The sequence below is a fragment of the Cynara cardunculus genome (assembly GCF_001531365.2).
Source record: "Cynara cardunculus var. scolymus isolate 2C chromosome LG 11, CcrdV1, whole genome shotgun sequence".
Taxonomy (NCBI): domain Eukaryota; kingdom Viridiplantae; phylum Streptophyta; class Magnoliopsida; order Asterales; family Asteraceae; genus Cynara; species Cynara cardunculus.
The window spans coordinates 9,279,678-9,290,289 of NC_037538.1; the positions used below are offsets into that span (position 1 = coordinate 9,279,678).

At 34.9% G+C, this 10,612-nt stretch overlaps 1 protein-coding gene across 1 annotated transcript; it reads right to left on the bottom strand.

The window, feature by feature from the left end:
- Positions 1-732: 732 nt before the first annotated feature.
- LOC112521457 (Golgi SNAP receptor complex member 1-1-like) lies at positions 733-10,163 on the bottom strand. Its single transcript, XM_025130333.1, has 5 exons — positions 10,020-10,163; positions 7,928-8,158; positions 4,336-4,503; positions 2,644-2,757; positions 733-975 (listed from the first exon to the last, which is right to left on the bottom strand). Exons 1-5 carry the CDS (start codon positions 10,056-10,058, stop codon positions 862-864), a joined length of 666 nt encoding a protein of 221 aa, XP_024986101.1. The 5' UTR covers positions 10,059-10,163; the 3' UTR covers positions 733-861.
- Positions 10,164-10,612: the final 449 nt, after the last annotated feature.

Genomic DNA, 10,612 nt, shown 5'->3' on the forward strand with positions numbered 1-10,612 from the left:
ATAGTAAAAGAGTGTTTTCGCATTTTAATAAAATGAAGGTTTTTCTCTTTTGGATCCTTCCATATATATAAATATAGACGAAGGATCGTGAGAAAAAGAAGCGTAAGAAGGAATCTGGACCATGGATCACCTTTAATCTCAAACCTACCCATGAATCACACTTGATACGGGGATTAATTCAGTGTATCTCATCCTAATGTGCATCCCAAGATGAAGCCCTCTTCTTATATTTTTCATCTTAACTCTCCTTTTCAGCAGAACCCAACGCTATATATATATATATATATATACACACACACACATGTAGAGCTATGAAGTTGAGGAAATTCCACAACAGTCCCTGGATTTTTATAATTATGTCTAAAGGCCCAGAAGCAAACCAAAACTCAGTTGCAGTTAAATAGATTCCTTTCAATATGTACAACTCAAATTAAAAACATTAAATGCAACTATCAACACATGTGAATGCACAGGATGATGAGGTACAAGTTTTAACTCACCATCCTCAAACTTTTGATGCAACTGCAGCCAACTTCAAGCCTCAAGCTCTCCTATAAACTTGCACCATATAACAAACGATATCAAAGGTATTTGAAGAGATATTTCTTCCCAATCTTATAATCGAGTTTTCTTGAAAGACCCAAAAAGACCACACCCAAATGGGTGAAACTTCCGTTACCAACCCATCGACTAGTAATTCATTGTGCAAGGGTGATTTAAACTCCGGATCTCGGTTCCAAACACTTGGAAGTCTTGTATTTTGCAAAAATGTTGATTCTATACTACATTTACTAAATCATAATGGCACTACAAAATTTATTTATACAATGAATTGGTCGGATAATGTACCTCAATGCTTTACTATTTTGTCAGCCAGTAAATCAGAATCAAAAATGTGCAAACAGAGGCAACTAAAGAAAGAATTATAGTGTCCATAGACTTCTTTTTGTTTATCGCCGAGATGATGCTATTCACCTGTAAGTAACACCAAGACAGCTGGTTAAATGCCGAACTACTATGAAGGAAAAGATTAATTTTGTTCAAAAGCATCATAGGCGATGCCCATTATAGATCATTGTTGGCCAAGCAAATTTCTTCTACTTTTCTTCCATGAAAATTGCAACATTTGAGTCAACATGTACGTTAATAAAAATGCTCGACTACGAATCAAACACCTAAAATACCATTAAACAGACATGATAGAGGAATTTTTGAAACTAACACCACCACCATAAAGATATCTTGATGATGAAGGGAAAATATGCAAGTGAAACATGACATTGTTCCATAAGGGTTTGTTTGGTATACTGGATAATATAGAACAGAACAATAATCACTGTTTCATGTCCGGCAGGATTTTTATGTGGAACAAATAGAAACAAAGTGGAATAGGCGTGTTCCACCCCTAGCCCATGGAACAAGGTGAAACAGACCTATAATTTAACAATACAACCTCAAAATAAAACTTAATTCTCTCTAAAACATCAAAATATGCCTCCCTCTTTACATTATATTCATTCTTTAAATTTTATTTATTGTATTATGCTTTTTAATCTTCCATTACTGTCCTCAGTATTATTTTTATACGGTATCTATATTTTAATTAATTTCTGTAATTTATTAAATATTAATAATAATAAAAAATATAGAAAAAGGTACAAAAATAAAGATTGGAAACTACATTAACTTTTTATTCTGGTGTCACTTTAGTATGAAAACTTTCTAATGATATATTTTTGTTATAAAAAATATTTATTTTATTGTAATTAATAAATTACATAAATTAATCAAAATATATAGACAGCTCATTAAGGGTAAATTGGTCATTTTATATGTTTTGTCCTATCCAGTTTTGTCTTGCCAAACACTGAACAGTTGTGTTGTCTTGTTCTATCATGCTATGTCCTATCATGTCTAGCTACCAAACGCACCCTAAGGGTGGACAGGACGGGAATAGTACAAAAACTTGCTGTCCCATGTTTTGTGTGTCGTAAGATCGGGACAGAGACCTAAGTGGGACAGAAATGCAGATGAGATAAAATTGGTAAATTATTAAACTACCCATGCCAAATTAAAACCCTAAAACATTCCACAATTCTTTCACCGCCTACCCCACTATCACCCGTCCAGTCCTGTCCGCATCCAAACGCACCCGGACACGTTTCATTTCCACTGGACATCCCAAAATAAAATAAATTGTATAGCTTCTTCATGGCACATACATTTGACCCCTGTTTTACCCTCCTTCAAATTATAATTTTGCATTTCTTCTATAACCCATGATCTAATATCTAAGGTTGAGAACTAGCTGATTTCATACAAATATGATTGGCTTACTCTCCTTTCTGACAAGCACACGTTCAAGGGAATGCAATTCACACATGTATTTGTTGATGAGTATATATATTTGCATATTACAATTTATAGCCCATGATCAATAGTCATCAAGTAAAATTGAATATTAATGTAGGTCATCCTGAAAGAGTGATTTAGCAATTAACTGATTTGAAATGTAACCAACCATTACTTGATATGCCAAAATGTAAAATTATGCAAAGAATTTAAAATAGTTGGGTCAGTCTTTTGTAGTTTAACCAAATTAAGTAACGCAATATCTTTAAATGAACCGATTCAAATACTTACAGTTGGGAGGCGACTGCTAACGTTACTAAGCTTTGAATTGACACCTCTAAATGTTGAGCGTTGAAACACAAGCGCACCAAGGGTCTCTTGTGCTTGAGATATTACACCGTCTGTCTGCATCAACATGGTTAGATAGAACAATGAGTATAAACTCAATCAATTAAATGAACAAGCAATCAAGCAGCTAGCCTGTGACCTAAATTTGTTTGAGTAGGCTCAACTCCAATTGATAGGAAACTATATACAACATCAGCTAGAGAGAGAGTGAGATATATATATAAAATGACACAATTCATAAATCCTCTTTCTTGAACAACAGATTAATCTTCTTATTATAGAAAGGGAGATTTGAAATTTTACTTCTATATAGAGTTATGAAAATGGCCCCTAGGGCCGCTTAAATTGCCGCCTGGGTGTTAAGCATCCTGTGACCATTTCGAAGAGTCAGGGCCACTTAATCAGCAACCTGGAGTTAAGCATCCCTTGTCGCTTCAAAAGGCAACTAATTGTTGATTAAACCTTTTAAAAAAGTCAAGCATATAATCAACTTTCTCAACTTGCGTTCATTAATCAACTTTTCACAACTTGGAAAGAATCATTAGTTTGTCCTATGTAACTTTATCAATGAAACAATGAAATTAGTCAATTATAGAAGTAAATATATTGTATCAAGGTAAGATGTTTATGATGTAAAAGAAATTATATTCATATACATAAATAAACTGCTTATGCTTCGGAGGGAAAACTTAATCACCGCTAACACAGTTAAGCATAAGAAGTAATGGGTGAATAGTTTGGCTTCAATCTGGTTTTCTGTCTTAAAAACCAAACCGCTGTGCTCAGTTAGATGGAAATGGAAACCTCCAACAAACCAAAACCAAGGCAGTTTGGGACTTTGAGCCTTCAAGACTAGGCCTAATATTTTACATTAATTTCATTATTCCATCAATTGTTGGAAGTAATTCGTAATTGTATTATATGAAGAAATCTCTTTTGCAACTAAATAAAAACCCTTGGCCAGCTCTATAGTGTATAAATTTGCATCTATAAATCGAAAAAATGATGCCGATAATTGTACAACACCAAAGAAAAAATACTCCAATGATCCATGATTAAAAAAAAATTGGATTAGTATTCTTTTTTCCTCTAAAAGCAAGATCAAATCTTTTTTAGCACTATAAGCCATATTTTTCGAGTTACTATTTTCAGAAGAAAGTAAATCTAACCCAGATCCAGATACCACCTCTCAATCTATATATTTTCTTTTTGAGTTCAAAGCTTCTATCTTTTTTAGAATATAATGAACTAATAAATATAACATTATATATAAGGGGTACGGTGTTGATTTATAGAAGATATAATGGAACCCGGACCCAGACTATCCACTTTAGTTCACCAATAAACCAACCAAAACCTAACCTTCAAGTATTCAGAACACCAGTTTGAATGCAGTTCAGGTCGGTTTGTCAGTTCTGGGTTTTTATGTTCACCCCTACTAAAAGGTCCCTTGACTACCTGTCTGCTTAACACTTCTTTTAACACTGCGCCTATATGATCTATCTTTATTATCTTGTTCCATACTTCCAGTGGTTTACACGTCAAATTCCAAGAAAAAGAAATGAACTCAGTGCCACCGAGTCTAAAGAAACATATTCTTTAAAGAAGTTGAAGAACAAATTGCATTCAACTTACCTGCCCTGTACTTCTTATGATAGTAGCCCGCTCCTTAAGAAGAGACTGCTCTTGGGATCCACCGCCCTCTTCTAGATCTAACCTTGATCTGTCAAACTCCCTGAAATCTTCAAGCAGTGATGCATGCTCTCTCTTAGCTCTAAGGCTAGAACGAAGTCGATTGAACTCCTACAATAAACCAAATTTTATAAAAAAATATATATAAAAATGGCATTAAAAAGCAGTGGTAGTCAAGCAGACGAGAGTCATAGAAGTATTTATGATTTAAAAAGTTAGCGTAAAAAATAACATGTGACCCCGATGATCCTGGTCCTTTGACTTTTGCAAGGGTTGGAGAGGGTAGTTTTTCTAAGCAACATCCCCCTTGCACTTTGCAAAGAGACTACTTCCACGACTCAAACCTGTCATCTTTTGGCAACAAAGGAGTAACTTTATGGGTTGCCCCAGTGCTCGACCCCTTTCAATAGATATTAAGGGATACAGTTCCCCACAGTTTTTATACAATAATAGATAGAAAGTTTGATGCAAACCAATCTCCCCCTTCATGTTTTTTTCAAATATTAATCACTTACTATTCTTCTTCATATATACTTCTCATGGCTGTAGGTTCAAGTCTCGTTAGAGACATCAATATATCAAATTAACCAAACCATACAAACCCAGTATATCCCAACTGAAGGTGGGGGTTGAGATGTATAAAGACCTAAGCTCCACCGAAAGAGTAGAACAGTTGTTCCCGTGAAGACCCCGGCTCGTATATTAAATTTGTGGAAAAAGAACATAAGAAAGAACATTTGAAAAAAAAAGTTGAAAACAAAAAAGATAGTGCTAGATTTTGAAAAACAAGTTAGAAGTAAGCAACCAGAAATCAAACAAACACATATAAACGGAAGCAGGTACATGAAAACGTAATAAAGGTAGGAAACCCACCCCTAGTCTAACTGTCGCTCACTAACCCTAGCCCCATCCTATACCTCTCCAGATCCCTTCCGGCTTCCTCCCATCTAGGTGAGCCCACCCCTAGTCTGCCAAGTGCAGCCCTAATCTTTCGTCTCCAAGAGCTCCTATCAGAGGTCGTGTCTTTTTAAATTTGCTGATAAATCAAATTGTTGACCCTATTAATAAATAACGAGAAAAGTAACTTGTCAAATTTCCACTTCAGTAATACGAGCTTCCAGCTGGACAAAATTTTACACCAATTTTGAACCTTCATTATTCTCCAGATTTGGAACAATTTAGCAAATTTTATATGGTCAGAAAGGTATTAAAACGACAGAAAATGATCTTATAATCATTTTTCTACAGAGTCATAATGCATAGATAGATATATGCCTTATAAGTGTTTATATGCAAAAAGAGTGCAAAATGAACCACACACGATTTAAATGGCTTGGAAAAGCCATTGTCGCAGTGCAAACGACTTGCACACGACTTGCACAATCGCCACAATGTCCATTTGGTCAGGTAATGTGAATTCCAACTCGTATTAAGTCGTATAGAAGTCCCATAGAACCTTCTGTAGGTTGCGATGCAGTTCAGATCAGTATGTGTTTACAATATAAGTTGGTGTTTATGTTCAATAGTTTGTTTAGACATTTAGTACGTATGCCATGTGTGTAGGTAGTGGTATCACATAGTTCAAAAACCTACATGATCAGGTGTCTCATGCAACTTATGAAACATGATACATGTCTGATGATTGCATGCTCTGCGTTTACATGTTTTAAACTGTTTAGCATGCTAAAAGTATATTTAATATATCAGCCATGTTATGCACAAAAAACAAGTATCTTTTAGTTTGTGTGTAATTGTGTAAGTACGCAAACCGAGACCATGGTTTAGTTTAGAAAGAATGATAGCCTAAGACCATCTGCAGTCACAATATGAGCAACCAGATCGTGAATGGGACAAAAAGGGTTTTAAAAAAAATAGATATAGATAACCAATCTCTAGCGATCCATCTCACTCGACAATCCGGGATTGAGCACGTTTTTACTAAATGAAATTGACATGTGGTATTTGCTTATTGGTTGGTTTAATATTTTTTTTTTAAAATAAAACTTATCTAATTAAAAAGTGACTTTAACAAAAAAAATTAAAAAATTAAAAATATACCAAAATTCATAGTTTTCACTTTTCAATTCCTTATAGATAGAGCACACTATTGACATATTGTCATTCTTACTTTTGTGACTTATTTAATTTCAATTGTATCATAAGTTTTTTATAGTTATAATTACGTTTTAAATATGCAATGGTCCGTTTATTTAAAATATGCAATGGTCCGTTTTATATTTAAATTTAAAAATAATTATTATATATGATAAAAAATAAAATAATATAATTTTTACAAAATTATATTTTAGATTGGATCACTGTTAAATGGAAAAAGAAGTGAGATTGGGTTGGAGTTGAAGATTGTGTAGGTGGATAAGAGAGAAAGTAATATTTTAATTGAAATTAGGATGAAAGGGATTGTGAGTAAACATAGTCTAAGTTCAATTAACCGCTACACATCATGAAAGCCTATGTATTGTGCAGCGTATTAGGTGTTCCCCACAAGGCAGATCAACAAAGAACTCTGAGTACAGATTATATGTGTGCATATGTTTGTGTATTTTTACATGCGGATTTCCAGCATTTCAGTATGAAAGACAAGTTGGGATCTGTAATGCCATGAATATTACATGAAATGTTTTAAAATTGTTTTAGCACAAAAACCATGAACATGCTGAAGTTATTAGCTAGCTAGTGATGCATACTTCAAAAAAAGGCACCAATGCTAGTAGCTAGGGAAAGGTCTAGTCGAGTACTAGGCCTAGTTAGAATGACGCAACATTCATTTTGATTAAAGTTACTTAATTGTTCAGTATTCAAGTTTTGGTTATGTTTAGACTTAGCCGATGTCAATTAATCTGACTTCATTTCAGTTTTCAGTATGTATAGATTTCTGCAGCATATATTTGGTTTTAGTTGGTCTATGTTCATTAAATTAGCCATCTGTTGTGTAACAACACGTCATCGCATCCCCTAGAGAGGACAGCAAGTAGAGGGTATGACGATATCATGTAGATGCAATTGCAATAAACATGTATCTTGTAATTTCACATGCAAAAAAACACACAATGTTTTCATCACGATGCTACAAAAAGAAAAGAAAGAAAAAATGGAAAGAACCATTTTTCCTTCACAGAAAATATATAAACTAGCAAGCAAGAACTAAAATTCTCAACTTCTTTTCCTATCACTCTTTTTCATTTACCTTTTCATTTTTCTGCAAAAGAAGGTGAAAAAGCATGCAAATGTGTCAAAAAGCTCAAGCCAATAACACAAATCATGGCTAACTATACATATGCAGCCATCCAATAACTATATGTTCCTAGAAAGCTTTCTAAAAAAGGCCTTCTGTTTTGAGCCCATCACGATATTGTTCTGGGAGAAAAATAACATGATTAATTTCATATATAAAAAATTGATGATTCGCTGTCTGTTAGACAAGTTATAGATGCAATAAGCTAAATAGAAGAACAATATAATGCAAGTGTTCAGCCACCTAAAGAAAAGGCAATGAAGTACACAAGAACAAATGTACCTGAGTAAGATCATGATGAATTTCCTGATGACGAGTCAAGGTATGAGAAAAAATTTCTGATCCACCAGATGACACCCAATCTTGCATTTGCGAAATTACATGTTGTAGCTGTTTAAGTAGCTGTTCTATGCTGGATCCAATATTACTCTCATTACCATCATCACCTTTTGTAGACACCAGTTTACGATACAAATGCATTTGATCATCCAACTCTGCTTCAAGATTCCTCGCCTACATAGATATCCACAAATATAAAACAAAATAAAAGAAATTTAAGTAGAGATTCAGCTAACTTTAGGGAGAAATTGGAAATAAAGCTACAAATTCTAAATAATGTATTTCCCTGCACGGATGCACCACTCATTTGAAAATGCAACTTTGCGAAGTGCGCACACGAATAGAGGGGAGGGTGACAGCAACCTAAATTGAAACAATATCAAAGAAGATGGCTTTGTTTCATTGCTAGTTGAGCATAGCTAGATAATACACTGAATACCTTGTTTCATTGCTAGTTGAGCATAGCTAGATAATACACTGAATACCTAACCAAGATCTAGTTTTAGCAACATCATACTCAGGATCATCTTAAAAGTAATCAGTAAATAAAAGCACCAAGACATTCAGATAAAATGAAAATAAAAGCTTTCATCTCCTACCAACCTCGGCTCAGGGGGAGCCCAGGCCCACCCTTAAGTTCCCAAAACAATACATGGCCACACAGCCCAAATCTACCAACCACGTCCATACATGCCCACCCTCACAATTCTCAAGAGCTTACGACCTTAGTCCAATAACCTTCACAGGTGCCAGTCACCATTCGCGCCAGTGGCCAGCCTCAGGCCGCCTCTGCTTATGCCCCTGGTCACAGCTGCTGCAGTGCAACCGCGGTCTTGTATGTTGTTGCTTTTATTACTTGCTTTTCTTTTTGTTTTTTTTCTAGCAAAGTCTTTTACTTGTTGATTTTTTTCGTGAATGTTGTTGATGTCTTGTGGGTTCTCTTATACGTTGTTTAATTTTTAAAAAAAATATCCCTAAACCTAAGTGAGGAGGTCGTGATGGAAATGCAACAAATTGTAGCTAATTGCCAACGAGTGTGCCATTGAAGAGGAGTTAGCCACTGTTGTGGTGATTTTTTGTAAGAGTTAGGTCTATATTTGGAATATCAATACCAAGGGGGAACCCTATTGAAATAGAGTGCAAGGGCGGAAAGTGAGGAAAGAACAAAAAAGAGAGTAACCATTCTAATAACCCTGTTTTTTGACCTTTCTTTCTCCCAATCTTGCACACACGCTGTTAATTGGTTAATGATGAATGCTTTGAGGTTTCCGATATGTCTATCTTGTTTGCTGTATTTCTATCATCTATTGTCAAGTATCCATGCCACTTGTAATTTGTGAACTCGCAAGCGTCAAGGAATTAGCTTCTCCTTGTAAACTAATATCAAGTTCTGTGAGATATTTTCACATCCATGAGTAGTACCTTAAGCATAATTCTTGCTTCCAAGTAGTTTTTGCATGTCGCTAGTTTATAGGACCACCCTCGCGATAAATACCAGCTCCTCCCCTGCCTACCAGCTTCATAATGAGTAGACCATGATTCCCCAAGTGCCTTTGTGATAGCTAATCATTCAAAACAATGCTGTATATATATGTATGTGTGTGTATCGACACCGAAAACCTGGTGGTAGATCTATCTACCCACAAGGCATAACAATTTGTTCTTCCCATCCATATTAATTAATCGAAATTAGAACCAGGGTCATCAGACTACTTGACCAACATGCCTCAAACAAATCGTTTCTAAGCACGACAATTGCAATTTCAACCTCCAAAACAAATTGTTCCAGCCTAGATCCGCTCATCGTTGTCTACAAAACCCTAATAAATTCAAACATTCCAGGGACCCAAAAATCCTAAAAACAATACAAAAAAACTTCCTCTACACCCCAACCGCAGAACCAATAATGCAAAATCGGATATAATTACCTAATACAAGCGACATGAAAACGAGAAATTGAAACTCAACCATCAATATGATGATATTTACAACAAAAAAAAGGAAAAAAGTTGAATACACAAATAAAGAAAGAAACCTGTTTCCGCAAGAAGTCCCAAGAGCTTGGCGTATCCATGGAAAATCAAAAGAAGGGAGGAATCTGCGTTCCCCCCGATCAATTCAATTGGTGTTTTAATAAAAGAGAGAGGCGCAGAGAAATTCTTCAGAATCGTGAGAGACCATAGACGCTTGAAGACGAAGGAATCTATTTGATTTGCTCTCAGAGTAAATTACGGACTTGGTCCCTGCGATTTGCTGTTTTTTTATAAAACTCGTACATAGGCTTCCACTTTTTTCATATACCAAGTCCGTTAAAGCAAAGGGCATAAGAGGCTTTTTCCATCTTCCATCTTCCACTTTTTAAACATTTTTTAATCAACTTTTCTTAACCAAGGGGTAAAGTGAATATATTACAACTTGGAGGGCCAAACACATTAAAGTTATATATTATATATACAAACGAATCTATATCTATACTATATTATAAATCATTTGACTAAAACTCTTAAAAACTCTTAAACTCTTAAAACTCTTAAATTCTTAAAAACTCTTAAACACGTTCATCCCTATCCGATTTCATCCCATATCCGAATTCGTGTAACTAACTGCAAATAAACACAATCAAATACA